At 42.1% G+C, this 15,687-nt stretch overlaps 1 protein-coding gene across 1 annotated transcript in view; it reads right to left on the bottom strand.

Moving 5' to 3' along the window:
* The window catches only part of TANC2 (tetratricopeptide repeat, ankyrin repeat and coiled-coil containing 2), a 481,882-nt gene that overhangs the window by 34,766 nt on the left and 431,429 nt on the right, over positions 1 to 15,687 (bottom strand). Inside the window, exons 15-16 of the mRNA XM_025361091.1 lie at positions 5,729 to 5,851; positions 4,621 to 4,857 (exon numbers count right to left, since the gene is read on the bottom strand). Coding sequence (XP_025216876.1) covers positions 4,621 to 4,857; positions 5,729 to 5,851 — 360 coding nt within the window. The remainder of the gene's footprint in view (positions 1 to 4,620; positions 4,858 to 5,728; positions 5,852 to 15,687) is intronic.

Raw genomic sequence — 15,687 nt, 5'->3', positions numbered from 1 at the left:
CTCGCCCGGCTAGTTTTTTGTATTTTTTAGTAGAGACGGGGTTTCACTGGGTTAGCCAGGATGGTCTCGATCTGCTGACCTCGTGATCCACCCGTCTCGGCCTCCCAAAGTGCTGGGATTACAGGCTTGAGCCACCGTGCCCGGCCCCTAAAAGATATTTCTTAATTACAAAAGGAAAAACAGTAACTTCAGAGCTGAGAAACCTGGAAGACACTACCTTCGCCAAGTGCCTGAGGTTACCACCACCTGTAATAAGACCTATCAACAGCAGGGACTTCAAGTGCTGCATTTTCATAAGGGTACAGCACTGCTTATGTGGTATTCTTGCCAAAAATACGTACACTCAATCTCACAGTGAGAAAACGTCAGACAAACTAAAATTGAAAAACATTCTACAGAACAACTGGCTGGTATTCTTAAAAACTGTCAAGCTCATAAAAGATGAACAAAGACTGAGAAACTCTCACAGGCTGGAGGAGACTACGGAGGCACAACACTAAATGCAATGTGGGATCCCGACCTGGATTCTCTAACGCAGAAAAGGTATCAGTGGGACAGCTGGACAAATTTCACTAAAGTCTGCAGATTAGTTAATAGTATTACCACCAAATTAATTTCCTGGTTTTGATAATTAGACAACAATTACTTAGGCTGTTAACATTAGGAGAAGCTGAATGGAGGATATACAGAAACTCGATGCATTTTTTTTTCTTTTGTCTACAAGAGAATTATTTTATTTGCTTTTATTATTTTAAATTGACACATAATAACTGTACATATTTATGGGGTACAGTGTGATATTTTGATACATGTATGCAAGGTGTAATTATCAAACTAGGGTAACTAGCATACCCATCTCCTCAAATGTGTATCATTTCTTTGTATTGGGTCTCTGCACTATTTTTGCAATATCTTTGAAAGTCTAAAATTACTTTAAAATAAAAGCTCTACAAAAGCTAAGGGGATGGTGTGTAATAGATGAGATGAGAATCTGAAAAAGGGGTTTGTTACACAAGAAGACTCCAAGAATAATTCAGGAGGATAGTGGCAGTTGGGGTAGAGACCAAGGAGTAGCTTTTCAAGCTCTTTTGAGGATAACATTGAAAAGAGCTGGCCACTAAATGAATTAGGAAGGGCAAAGGAGAGAAACATGTCAATGACTCCCTAGTTCTGAGAAAAATGGAGGCTACATTAGCAGACTTTGAAAATCCAGAAAGAGGAAGGTAAAGATGATGAGTGATTTTAGAAAGCTGGATCTGAGGAACTGGTCAGGGATCTGAACATGCCTGACAAGGAAGCAGTTACAAATGTGAAACTACAGCTCAAAGGCCGGGCGTGGTGGCTCAAGCCTGTAATCCCAGCACTTTGGGAGGCCGAGACGGGCGGATCACGAGGACAGGAGATCGAGACCATCCTGGCTGACACGGTGAAACCCCGTCTCTACTAAAAAATACAAAAAACTAGCCGGGCGAGGTGGCGAGCGCCTGTAGTCCCAGCTACTCGGGAGGCTGAGGCAGGAGAATGGCGTGAACCCGGGAGGCGGAGCTTGCAGTGAGCTGAGATCCGGCCACTGCACTCCAGCCTGGGCGACAGAGCGAGACTCCGTCTCAAAAAAAAAAACAAAAAAAACAAAAAAAAGAAACTACAGCTCAAAAACATTTTCAGAAATTAGCAATTTGGGGTTAAGAGTCACCAAAGTGTACGCAGGAGAACTAGAACCCAGTGAGATTTGACGCCAAGGTCTATGACTTTAATGCTGAAGTCATAGCGAGTATGAAGATGGAAGGAAGACCAGAGGATCCTAGTGAACAGTCCTATCAGAAGAAGGAGAGGGGCAGCCAGAGAAGTGGGAAATGACATTAAAAGTTTACTATTGGCCGGGCATGGGAGCTCACGCCTGTAATCTCAGCACTTTTGGGGGCCAAGGCGGGCGTATCACCTGAGGTCAGGAGTTCAAGACCAGCCTGGCCAACATGGTGAAACCCCATCTCGACTAAAAATACAAAAATTAGCCAGGTGTGGTAGTGTGCGCCTGTAATCCCAGCCACTTGGGAGGCTGAGGCAGGAGAATTGTTTGAACCCAGGAGGCAGAGGCTGCAGTGAGTCAAGAATGTGCCACTGCACTCCAGCCTAGGTGACAGAGCCAGGCTCTGTCCCCCACCTCCAAAAAAAAAGTTTACAATTGCTAATACTATGGAGGGGCTCAGAGAGGTGAGGGATGAGACAAAGCTGCTTTATTTGGTGACTAGCAGTCATTAGTGACTTTTAAAAGAGTAGCCTGGTAGAATGTAGGGAGGCTGGGTTATTTTCTTGTTTACAGATACTATCTATTCGGCACTATGTAAGATTAAAAGATACTTTACCACCTCTTTTAAAAAAAGGCTTTATCTCTTTCAATGCTTACACTGACTCTTTTAACACCCTTTTAATAGATGAAAAGTGCGATTGAGAGAGGTTAAGTGACTTGTTCAAGCCCTCATATAAATTAAGTATGGACACAGGATTTGACCCAGTTGTGTTTGATCCTAAAGCTTATCATTTTAATGAGTTGCCTCCCTTCTCATTCATGGAAGCCAGAATGCAAATGGTTAAGGAGTAATGAGGTGAATGTAGCCAGTATAGAGGACTCTTAGGACAGGTTTGGTAGAGGTGAAAGGGAAGAGATGGGATGTTGCTTCTGGTTAGTAAGGGAGAGGAATTTCCTTTTTAGGTTACATAGGTTTCTACATTCATAGGTTTGTAGAAACTGAGAAAAAAGGTACTGTGCATTTAGAAAAAGAATGAAACAACATGAGAGAATGAGCAACATCGTGGGTTAAGAGTGCAGAGGTGGAGACAACTGCTCTGGAAGAGAAGGTAAGTACTTCCTTCTCTAAGGCAAAGTAGAGGTGAGTGTAGGTAAGAACTGATAAGAGTTTTGAGATATAGGTACCTTGAGATGAGCTTGATCACAGTGATGAAGGGCAGAAGAGGCATGATAGGATCTTGAAAGAAGTACATATGAGTTACATTTCTGCTCTGGGGAAAACAATGAAAGATGGAGAAAAAGATGGCTTGGAAGTGTAAGGGCTGAGCGGCAGGAAAGACCCAGCTGAGATCAGAACATGAAGTGACAGCAACAGTAAGAAGGGCTGGGTGCCGTGGCTCATGCTTGTAATCCTAGCACTTTGGGAGGCCACAGTGGGAGGCTCTCTTTTTTTTTGTTTTGAGACGGAATCTCGCTCTGTCGCCCAGGCTGGAGTGCAGTGGCGTGATCTCGGCTCATTGCAAGCTCCACCTCCTGGGTTTACACCATTCTCCTGCCTCAGCCTCCCGAGTAGCTGGGACTACAGGCTCCCGCCACCTCGCCCAGCTAATTTTTTGCATTTTTTGGTAGAGACGGGGTTTCACCGTGTTAGCCAGGATGGTCTCGATCTCCTGACCTTGTGATCCGCCCACCTCGGCCTCCCAAAGTGCTGGGATTACAGGCTTGAGCCAGCGCGCCTGGCAACAAGGATCTCTTGATTTAAGGAATTTTAGCAAACCTCTGGGCAATATAGCAAGACCTTGTCTCTACAAAATAGGAAAAAAATACAGCCGAGTGTGGTGGTGCGTACCTATACTCCTGGCTATTGGGGAGGCTGAAGACTGCAGTGAGCTACAATCGTGCCACCACACTCTGGCCTAGGCAACAGAGCAAGACTTTGTCTCTAAAAAGAAAACGAAAATGGTAATGAGGCCCAGTTATCACTGTTTCTAGAGGTGTCCATTCAAATGAATGGGATGTCATAGGTGGGCAATCACTGTGCAAGGGTAAACTTCTAAGGCTCTGAGATGTCACTGAGAGGCCTTCGTCTCAGTTCCCAAAGGAGTGGAGGAGTCCCACTTTTTCCCCTGGTAACAGCACTGGACACCTCAGCATGAAGTCATACTACGAATTATGTTTCACTATGAAACCACTAAAGTCCTCAGTTTGTTTTCAGGACTGAAACAAAATACAATGAGGCCAAGATTTTTTTCCCAGAGGCCTACATTTGTGAGACCAGCATTTTTCTTTTCACCAATATTGTGAAATCAAGTTTTTATACATAAAGCAAACATATTTTGGAAATGTTTTCAGAGAACTGATGAGTACTAACAGAAGCACTTCGAGGTGCCCTTGGTCAGTCTGGGTATAAACAGGGAGAATCATCTTCTCCCTGTTTCTCTACAGTGGTGGTCTTCAAGGACAGGATGAAGGTGTCTGATCCTGTTCTCATCTCCATGGTTAAGTTTTCTTCTCTACACATGAAAGGCTTAGAGCCCGCAGTTGCTCCCTCACTTCTTCTTCCTCTCTCTGTTAAAAAGAGGCTTCTTCTGAGCTTAGTGGATCATTTCTGGGTTGTTAGGTAGAAATTTTTTGTGGTTACTGACAAATGCAGTTTCCCAAGTACCTCTCAAAGGGTTTAGAACTGTGTGCTCCTGCAGGATGGATGGCAGTGGCCCTGAACATATGCAGAAGCAGCACTCTCTCTGATCTGCTCTCCATCACGGTTTGATATACTCTACCCAGACTCATGAGGTAACACTGGAGATAAGAAAGAGTATGCATCGAAAAGAAAGAAAAAGGGAAGAAAAGCAGCAGAGCTGGGCAGCCAGTACCTTGGCCCGTTTCTTGCACAGCAGCACCACAATGCTCAGGTACCCTGCTGCTGCAGCATATCCCAGCGGGGTCAGGCCACTTTCAGAAGAGGCATCCACGTTGGCGCCGAACTCCAGCAGCAGGGCTACCATTTCTGTGTAACCAAGATGGGACTGAACACAAAGAATTGGAGCATTATTTAAAACCTCTGTCCGGTAATTAATATTGGCACCTCCTAAAATCAGCAGTCGGCTGACCTAGAAATAAACAAACACAACTAATAATTAGACAAACAGGAGTCACATCTTTTTAGTTGTCTTTTATTAAACCATCTAAGATTCTACAACAGTGTCTAGTAGCATTTAGTAATTGCTTTATTTTATAATCTCATTTGCTCCTTTTTCTTTTCCTTTGGTAGATAGTATAAAATATCTCCTTTACATAAATGGTATAGTAGCTAGAGCAATTGCCTCCCATACTGTAGTGCTGAACACAGTCTCTATGAAGTGAGCGTTTGGTCAGAAAAGCTCCTACACCAAGACAAAGGCTACCTGAGATCAATTTACTCTTTGGAACCAGCAGGACCTGATCCCACATGTCAGAGTCAGTTTACAGAAGAGGACAATGGAGCTAGTCTCCAATTTATAGAATAAAATTTAACAATTTAAAATATATTAAATTATCAATAAAAGACTAAGATCAGGCCGGGCGCGGTGGCTCAAGCCTGTAATCCCAGCACTTTGGGAGGCCGAGATGGGCGGATCACGAGGTCAGGAGATCAAGACCATCCTGGCTAACACGGTGAAACCCCGTCTCTACTAAAAAATACAAAAAACTAGCCGGGTGAGGTGGCGGGCACCTCAAGTCCCAGCTACTCGGGAGGCTGAGGCAGGAGAATGGCGTAAACCCGGGAGGCGGAGCTTGCAGTGAGCTGAGATCCGGCCACTGCACTCCAGCCTGGGCGACAGAGCGAGACTCCGTCTCAAAAAAAAAAAAAAAAAAAAAAGACTTAGATCAATAAAAGACTAAGCAAGTCAAAGATCAACTAAACAGTTACTTAATGTCCTTCTAGTTTTATTTTTTCATAGTTAATTCCTTATCATATTTATAATTTCTTTATAAATTTACCTTTATATTTGGAGTGTAGAGATTTCGTAAAGATGCCAGTGCCATGGAAAGACCTTCTGTGCTATAAGAGATCCAGAGACCTTGGAGGATGGAGGATGATACACCAACTTTTTTACTCAAACCCTGAATAAGAAGTACAGACAATTAAATTAGTAGCCCAGCAAAAAAAAGTAGCATCAGTGGTGAATTTGTGGCCTCTTTGTTTTTGGTACTAATGAATGGGAGTGGAGTCCCACTCTAACAATGTTCATGCCAAGCAAAGCCTAGGTGGGGGGACAAAGACCAGTCCTGCAGGAACAAGCTAACTTAAACGGTCTCTATCTCTGCAGCCCTTAGCAACACATCCACTCAACACCTCTCTTTTCTGTTATATCTGGATATAATTTATTTTTCCATATCTTTTTTATTAGCCTTCTTCAATAAATATCTTAAATTCAAGTTATTAAATTACACACTGTGGTAGAAATAATGCAATGTGATCACTGATTTCCATTTCATTTTCTTTCTGAACATTTGGAAAAACTCTATTTCCCAGCCTCCTTTATAGTTAGGTAGGCAATGTGACTGAATTCTGGTGAATAAAATGAGGGCATAAGTAGTATGTCTTGTCCAGGCTTGGCTCCAAAACTTCCTGCGTATTTCTCCACACTTTCTATGGTTCCTTTTGATTACAGGCCAGATGTAGAAGATCCAGTGGAGAATTCTGAGGCCCAAGGTGATTTCAGAACTACTACACGGAAGGAGCCTGCTCAGAGATCTGAACTGTACTGCGATGTAAGGAGAAATAAATCTTTGTTAAGTCATTGAGATTTTGCAGGTTTGTCATAGCAGCTAGTGTTCTTCACCTTAACTAATATACCCCAGAATGATTTTATATGTTTATCCTCAGGAAAAAAAAAACAGCAATACAGGCTTGATTGCCATCTACAACAAATTTTCTCCTAGTGTCACTGGCACAGGTCCCACGACATGTACTAATGTTTGTCCATTTCACATGGGCTTCTCCAGAAGGAAGTTAGAATAATTTGTTCTTCAGATATCCCGATTGTTAGGCACTCTGACAATCTTCTTACTCTTCTGCCAATATCTGGATCAAATCAGGTAAAGAAGGAAATCCCGAGGGCAGGAAGATATTAACAACGAAATCTTAAGTTACTTCTGCTTTCTTTGTCCCTGAAATATAGAATGTTCTTGCCTAGAATCCCTACATATATCTAAAATCAGCAAAGTGTGTTTACCTGGTATCCTAGGGAAGAGGCATCTACAAAGGGGGAATATGTCAGTTATTTATGAGTTATAAATTCATCTAACAAGACCTCTAGTCATAGTGATCAAGGTCTTCCCATAGAAGGTTCAGGGTCTCAAAAGTGCGTGAGGAAAAAACTTCCTGTAGAGGGAATTCTCACACTAGAGGAAAGGCTGAAAGGTGAACAATGCTGTGGGAAGGCTAGATACATGAACGTTTTTAAAAGGCTTCTCCGACACAGGTGCCCTTTTTTCTCCCTGTGGGGATATTCTGATGCAACCAAAAATTAAATCATTAAACTTTCCTATTAAAAATTTTATTTTCAGCCAGGTGTGGTGGTACGTATCTGTAATTCTAACATTTTGGGAGGTGGTGGTGGGAGGATTGCTTGGGCCCAGGAGCTTGAGACCAGGGAAATGTAGGGAGACAACATCTCTCCAAAAACTTAAAATATTAGCCAGGCATGCTAGTGCCTGCCTGTGGTCCCAGCTACTTGGGAGGTTGAGGTGGGAGGATCACTTGAGCCTGGGAGGTTTAGGCTGTTGTGAGCAGTGACTGTGCTACTGCACTCCAGCCTGGGTGACACCATGAGGCCTTGTCTCAAAAAAACTAAAAAACAACCACCACCAAAACACAGAAGAAAAAAAAGACTTCTACATTTAAGTTTTTGAAATTATAAAAATAATACAGGCTACTGGGAGCAAGATGGCCGAATAGGAGCAGCTCCAGTCTTCAACTCCCAGCGCCAGCGACACAGAAGACCGGTGATTTCGGCATTTTCAACTGAGGTACTGGGTTCATCTCACTGGGGAGTGCCGGACGATCGGTGCTGGTCAGCTGCTGCAGCCCGACCAGCGAGAGCTGAAGCAGGGCGAGGCATTGCCTCACCTGAGAAGCGCAAGGGGGAAGGGAATCCCTTTTCCTAGCCAGGGGAACTGAGACACACAACACCTGGAGAATCGGGTAACTCCCACCCCAATACTGCGCTTTGAGCAAACAGGCACACCAGGAGATCATATCCCACACCTGGCCGGGAGGGTCCCACACCCACGGAGCCTCCCTCATTGCTATTACAGCAGTCTGTGATCTACCGGCAAGGCAGCAGCGAGGCTGGGGGAGGGGCGCCCGCCATTGCTGAGGCTTAAGTAGGTAAACAAAGCTGCTGGGAAGCTCGAACTGGGTGGAGCTCACAGCAGCTCAAGGAAACCTGCCTGTCTCTGTAGACTCCACCTCTGGGGGCAGGGCACAGAAAACAATAACAAAGCAGCAGACACCTCTGCAGACGCAAACGACTCTGTCTGACAGCTTTGAAGAGAGCAGTGGATCTCCCAACAAGGAGGTTGAGATCTGAGAAGGGACAGACTCCCTGCTCAAGCGGGTCCCTGACCCCTGAGTAGCCTAACTGGGAGACATCCCCCACTAGGGGCAGTCTGACACCCCACACCTCACAGGGTGGAGTACACCCCTGAGAGGAAGCTTCCAAAGCAAGAATCAGACAGGTACACTTGCTGTTCAGAAATATTCTATCTTCTGCAGCCTCTGCTGCTGTTACCCAGGCAAACAGGGTCTGGAGTGGACCTCAAGCAATCTCCAACAGACCTACAGCTGAGGGTCCTGACTGTTAGAAGGAAAACTATCAAACAGGAAGGACACCTACACCAAAACCCCATCAGTACATCACCATCATCAAAGACCAGAGGCAGATAAAACCACAAAGATGGGGAAAAAGCAGGGCAGAAAAGCTGGAAATTCAAAAAACAAGAGCGCATCTCCCCCGGCAAAGGAGCGCAGCTCATCGCCAGCAACGGATCAAAGCTGGACGGAGAATGACTTTGACGAGATGAGAGAAGAAGGCTTCAGTCCATCAAATTTCTCAGAGCTAAAGGAGGAATTACGTACCCAGCGCAAAGAAACTAAAAATCTTGAAAAAAAAGTGGAAGAATTGACGGCTAGACTAATTAATGCAGAGAAGGTCATAAACGAAATGAAAGAGATGAAAACCATGACACGAGAAATACGTGACAAATGCACAAGCTTCAGTAACCGACTCGATCAACTGGAAGAAAGAGTATCAGCAATTGAGGATCAAATGAATGAAATGAAGCGAGAAGAGAAACCAAAAGCAAAAAGAAGAAAAAGAAATGAACAAAGCCTGCAAGAAGTATGGGATTATGTAAAAAGACCAAATCTACGTCTGATTGGGGTGCCTGAAAGTGAGGGGGAAAATGGAACCAAGTTGGAAAACACTCTTCAGGATATCATCCAGGAGAACTTCCCCAACCTAGTAGGGCAGGCCAACATTCAAATCCAGGAAATACAGAGAACGCCACAAAGATACTCCTCGAGAAGAGCAACTCCAAGACACATAATTGCCAGATTCACCAAAGTTGAAATGAAGGAAAAAATCTTAAGGGCAGCCAGAGAGAAAGGTCGGGTTACCCACAAAGGGAAGCCCATCAGACTCACAGCAGATCTCTCGGCAGAAACTCTCCAAGCCAGAAGAGAGTGGGGGCCAATATTCAACATTCTTAAAGAAAAGAATTTCAAACCCAGAATTTCATATCCAGCCAAACTAAGTTTCATAAGTGAAGGAGAAATAAAATCCTTTACAGATAAGCAAATGCTTAGAGATTTTGTCACCACTAGGCCTGCCTTACAAGAGACCCTGAAGGAAGCACTCAACATGGAAAGGAACAACCGGTACCAGCCATCTCAAAAACATGCCAAAATGTAAAGACCATCGAGGCTAGGAAGAAACTGCATCAACTAATGAGCAAAATAACCAGTTAATATCATAATGGCAGGATCAAGTTCACACATAACAATCTTAACCTTAAATGTAAATGGACTAAATGCTCCAATTAAGAGACACAGACTGGCAAACTGGATAAAGAGTCAAGACCCATCAGTCTGCTGTATTCAGGAGACCCATCTCACACACAGAGACATACATAGGCTCAAAATAAAGGGATGGAGGAAGATTTACCAAGCAAATGGAGAACAAAAAAAAGCGGGGGTTGCAATACTAGTCTCTGATAAAACAGACTTTAAACCATCAAAGATCAAAAGAGACAAAGAAGGCCATTACATAATGGTAAAGGGATCAATTCAACAGGAAGAGCTAACTATCCTAAATATATATGCACCCAATACAGGAGCACCCAGATTCATAAAGCAAGTCCTTAGAGACTTACAAAGAGACTTAGACTCCCATACAATAATAATGGGAGACTTCAACACTCCATTGTCAACATTAGACAGATCAACGAGACAGAAAGTTAACAAGGATATTCAGGAATTGAACTCATCTCTGCAGCAAGCAGACCTAATAGACATCTATAGAACTCTCCACCCCAAATCAACAGAATATACATTCTTCTCAGCACCACATCGTACTTACTCCAAAATTGACCATATAATTGGAAGTAAAGCACTCCTCAGCAAATGTACAAGAACAGAAATTATAACAAACTGTCTCTCAGACCACAGTGCAATCAAACTAGAACTCAGGACTAAGAAACTCAATCAAAACCGCTCAACTACATGGAAACTGAACAACCTGCTCCTGAATGACTACTGGGTACATCACGAAATGAAGGCAGAAATAAAGATGTTCTTTGAAACCAATGAGAACAAAGATACAACATACCAGAATCTCTGGGACACATTTAAAGCAGTGTGTAGAGGGAAATTTATAGCACTAAATGCCCACAAGAGAAAGCAGGAAAGATCTAAAATTGACACTCTAACATCGCAATTAAAAGAACTAGAGAAGCAAGAGCAAACACATTCGAAAGCTAGCAGAAGGCAAGAAATAACTAAGATCAGAGCAGAACTGAAGGAGATAGAGACACAAAAAACCCTCCAAAAAATCAATGAATCCAGGAGTTGGTTTTTTGAAAAGATCAACAAAATTGACAGACCACTAGCAAGACTAATAAAGAAGAAAAGAGAGAAGAATCAAATCGACGCAATTAAAAATGAAAAAGGGGATATCACCACCGACCCCACAGAAATACAAACTACCATCAGAGAATACTATAAACACCTCTACGCAAATAAACTGGAAAACCTAGAAGAAATGGATAATTTCCTGGACACTTACACTCTTCCAAGACTAAACCAGGAAGAAGTTGAATCCCTGAATAGACCAATAGCAGGCTCTGAAATTGAGGCAACAATTAATAGCCTACCAACCAAAAAAAGTCCAGGACCAGATGGATTCACAGCTGAATTCTACCAGAGGTACAAGGAGGAGTTGGTACCATTCCTTCTGAAACTATTCCAATCAATAGAAAAAGAGGGAATCCTCCCTAACTCATTTTATGAGGCCAACATCATCCTGATACCAAAGCCTGGCAGAGATACAACAAAAAAAGAGAATTTTAGACCAATATCCCTGATGAACATCGATGCAAAAATCCTCAATAAAATACTGGCAAACCGGATTCAGCAACACATCAAAAAGCTTATCCACCATGATCAAGTGGGCTTCATCCCTGGGATGCAAGGCTGGTTCAACATTCGCAAATCAATAAACATAATCCAGCATATAAACAGAACCAAAGACAAGAACCACATGATTATTTCAATAGATGCAGAAAAGGCTTTTGACAAAATTCAACAGCCCTTCATGCTAAAAACGCTCAATAAATTCGGTATTGATGGAACGTACCTCAAAATCATAAGAGCTATTTATGACAAACCCACAGCCAATATCATACTGAATGGGCAAAAACTGGAAAAATTCCCTTTGAAAACTGGCACAAGACAGGGATGCCCTCTCTCACCACTCCTATTCAACATAGTGTTGGAAGTTCTGGCTAGGGCAATCAGGCAAGAGAAAGAAATCAAGGGTATTCAGTTAGGAAAAGAAGAAGTCAAATTGTCCCTCTTTGCAGATGACATGATTGTATATTTAGAAAACCCCATTGTCTCAGCCCAAAATCTCCTTAAGCTGATAAGCAACTTCAGCAAAGTCTCAGGATACAAAATTAATGTGCAAAAATCACAAGCATTCTTATACACCAGTAACAGACAAACAGAGAGCCAAATCATGAATGAACTTCCATTCACAATTGCTTCAAAGAGAATCAAATACCTAGGAATCCAACTTACAAGGGATGTAAAGGACCTCTTCAAGGAGAACTACAAACCACTGCTCAGTGAAATAAAAGAGGACACAAACAAATGGAAGAACATACCATGCTCATGGATAGGAAGAATCAATATCGTGAAAATGGCCATACTGCCCAAGGTAATTTATAGATTCAATGCCATCCCCATCAAGCTACCAATGAGTTTCTTCACAGAATTGGAAAAAACTGCTTTAAAGTTCATATGGAACCAAAAAAGAGCCCGCATCTCCAAGACAATCCTAAGTCAAAAGAACAAAGCTGGAGGCATCACACTACCTGACTTCAAACTATACTACAAGGCTACAGTAACCAAAACAGCATGGTACTGGTACCAAAACAGAGATATAGACCAATGGAACAGAACAGAGTCCTCAGAAATAATACCACACATCTACAGCCATCTGATCTTTGACAAACCTGAGAGAAACAAGAAATGGGGAAAGGATTCCCTATTTAATAAATGGTGCTGGGAAAATTGGCTAGCCATAAGTAGAAAGCTGAAACTGGATCCTTTCCTTACTCCTTATACGAAAATTAATTCAAGATGGATTAGAGACTTAAATGTTAGACCTAATACCATAAAAATCCTAGAGGAAAATCTAGGTAGTACCATTCAGGACATAGGCATGGGCAAAGACTTCATGTCTAAAACACCAAAAGCAACGGCAGCAAAAGCCAAAATTGACAAATGGGATCTCATTAAACTAAAGAGCTTCTGCACAGCAAAAGAAACTACCATCAGAGTGAACAGGCAACCTACAGAATGGGAGAAAATTTTTGCAATCTACTCATCTGACAAAGGGCTAATATCCAGAACCTACAAAGAACTCCAACAAATTTACAAGAAAAAAACAAACAACCCCATCAAAAAGTGGGCAAAGGATATGAATAGACATTTCTCAAAAGAAGACATTCATACAGCCAACAAACACATGAAAAAATGCTCATCATCACTGGCCATCAGAGAAATGCAAATCAAAACCACAATGAGATACCATCTCACACCAGTTAGAATGGCGATCATTCAAAAGTCAGGAAACAACAGGTGCTGGAGAGGATGTGGAGAATTAGGAACACTTTTACACTGTTGGTGGGATTGTAAACTAGTTCAACCATTATGGAAAACAGTATGGCGATTCCTCAAGGATCTAGAACTAGATGTACCATATGACCCAGCCATCCCATTACTGGGTATATACCCAAAGGATTATAAATTATGCTGCTATAAAGACACATGCACACGTATGTTTATTGCAGCACTATTCACAATAGCAAAGACTTGGAATCAACCCAAATGTCCATCAGTGACAGATTGGATTAAGAAAATGTGGCATATATACACCATGGAATACTATGCAGCCATAAAAAAGGATGAGTTTGTGTCCTTTGTAGGGACATGGATGCAGCTGGAATCCATCATTCTTAGCAAACTATCACAAGAACAGAAAACCAAACACCGCATGTTCTCACTCATAGGTGGGAACTGAACAATGAGATCACTTGGACTCGGGAAGGGGAACATCACACACCGGGGCCTATCATGGGGAGGGGGGCGGGGGGAGGGATTGCATTGGGAGTTATACCTGATGTAAATGACGAGTTGATGGGTGCAGCACACCAACAAGGCACAAGTATACATATGTAACAAACCTGCACGTTATGCACATGTACCCTACAACTTACAGTATAATAATAATAAATAAATTAAAAAAAAAAAAATAATACAAATTTTTTATAAAAATCAAATAAAATAATATGGTAAATAAAAGTAGCTTCAACCTCCCATCTCAATCCTAAGAGGGAGCTCCTGTTAACACATTAGTGTTTACTATTTAAAACATTTTTCTATATATATGCAAAATACACACAAGTGCATATAAAAAATATAAAATTTGCTTTATTAAACATTTTTTATTATGGAAAATTTAAAACCTATTTACAAAAGTGGAGAGGAATAGTATAATAAAGCTCTGATGTATCCATAACCTTACTTCAGTAATTTTCAACTCATGGCCAACCTTGTATTATTTACACTCCTGCTCATATACCCTTCCCTTGATGGGATTATTTTTAAAAATCACAGATATTTTATCACTTAGTATTTAATTATTTTAGTAAGTGCCTCTAAACAGATATGAACTCTTTAAAACATACCTAAAACTAAGAAGGATTCTATAATATGAAATATCCCAATAGTGTTCAAATTCCCTTGATTAGCTCAAAAAAGGAACTAAATTTTGTTTGTTTGAATTGGGATTCACATAAGGTCCATATACTGTTACTGGCTTTAAAATACTTTCATATTATTAGGTATTTTAGGCTTTTTTCTCCCTCACTTTTATAACTTTTAATAATTATCCACATATATGTATCTTTATATACCTATGCATATATATCTATAGAATATGCCTCAAGAAGTTGATGTATTTTGCGACATTCTGACACGGCTTTATCAAAATGGCTGTAAGCGTCTATACATTCTCAACAAAAAATCCACAGCTTGATAAAACGAGGAAGGATGGTGCTAATCATTTCTATGCATCCTCTCATTCCATTCTATTCTAAGAGCATGAGCCAAAAGGCTGGGTCAAATCCTAGCAGAGTAGACCTTTGGGTGCCCAGAAACACAATCCCATGCTGGGAGGCCGAAACAGAATCCAGTTTTAACCCCTCACACCGCAAGGTTATTTCCCTTTTCATCCTCCTTGATTATTTATAAATGGCTACCTAATTTCTATGTGGTCCATATTCTCTTTGGCCTTGAGGAGGTTGGGCTCTGTTCTGAATCTGTCTACTATAGTACCCATGTAGGCACCCAGAGCTGGGTAAACAGAAAACAGTAGGAAAGGTGGGTAAGGGCAGCTTCTGATTGCTCATTATTACTTCAGAAGCTCTTTTAATTTGTGCAAGAAACAGGCACATCAATTACAAACTCGCATTTGGCCATGCAGTTTGCATGCAAACAAAACTGAAGCAAACACATCACTAAGTAGTTCTGATTGTTATTTTGACATATGAAATAGAACAGTTTCAGATCTTTCAGGAAGAATTCTAAATGTTACTCAGGGTTGGAGTCCAGACAAATTAGGTTCTTGAGTGCACCTCCACTGTAGATCCTGGAAGACCAGAAAACTTAGCTCTGACTCCCCATTTGGGCCTCAGTCTCCTAATTTATAATATGTGTGGGTCTCAAGACCTTTTGAGGAACAATAAACTCTATTAACCAATTCAGAGAGAAAAATCAGCATTAAGAAATATCCTTAGTCTAGGCCGGGCGCGGTGGCTCAAGCCTGTAATCCCAGCACTTTGGGAGGCCGAGGCGGGCGGATCACGAGGTCAGGAGATCGAGACCATCCTGGCTAACATGGTGAAACCCCGTCTCTACTAAAGGTACAAAAAACTAGCCGGGCGTGGTGGCGGGCGCCTGTAGTCCCAGCTGCTCGGAGGCTGAGGCAGGAGAATGGCCTGAACCTGGGGGGCGGAGCTTGCAGTGAGCCGAGATCGCGCCACTGCACTCCAGCCTGGGCGACACAGCGCGAGACTCCGTCTCAAAAAAAAAAAAAAAAAAAAAAAAA

Source organism: Theropithecus gelada, chromosome 16, assembly GCF_003255815.1.
Source record: "Theropithecus gelada isolate Dixy chromosome 16, Tgel_1.0, whole genome shotgun sequence".
Taxonomy (NCBI): domain Eukaryota; kingdom Metazoa; phylum Chordata; class Mammalia; order Primates; family Cercopithecidae; genus Theropithecus; species Theropithecus gelada.
The sequence above is the reverse complement of the archived record's forward strand: the minus strand, read 5'-3'. Positions and strand labels throughout refer to the sequence as shown.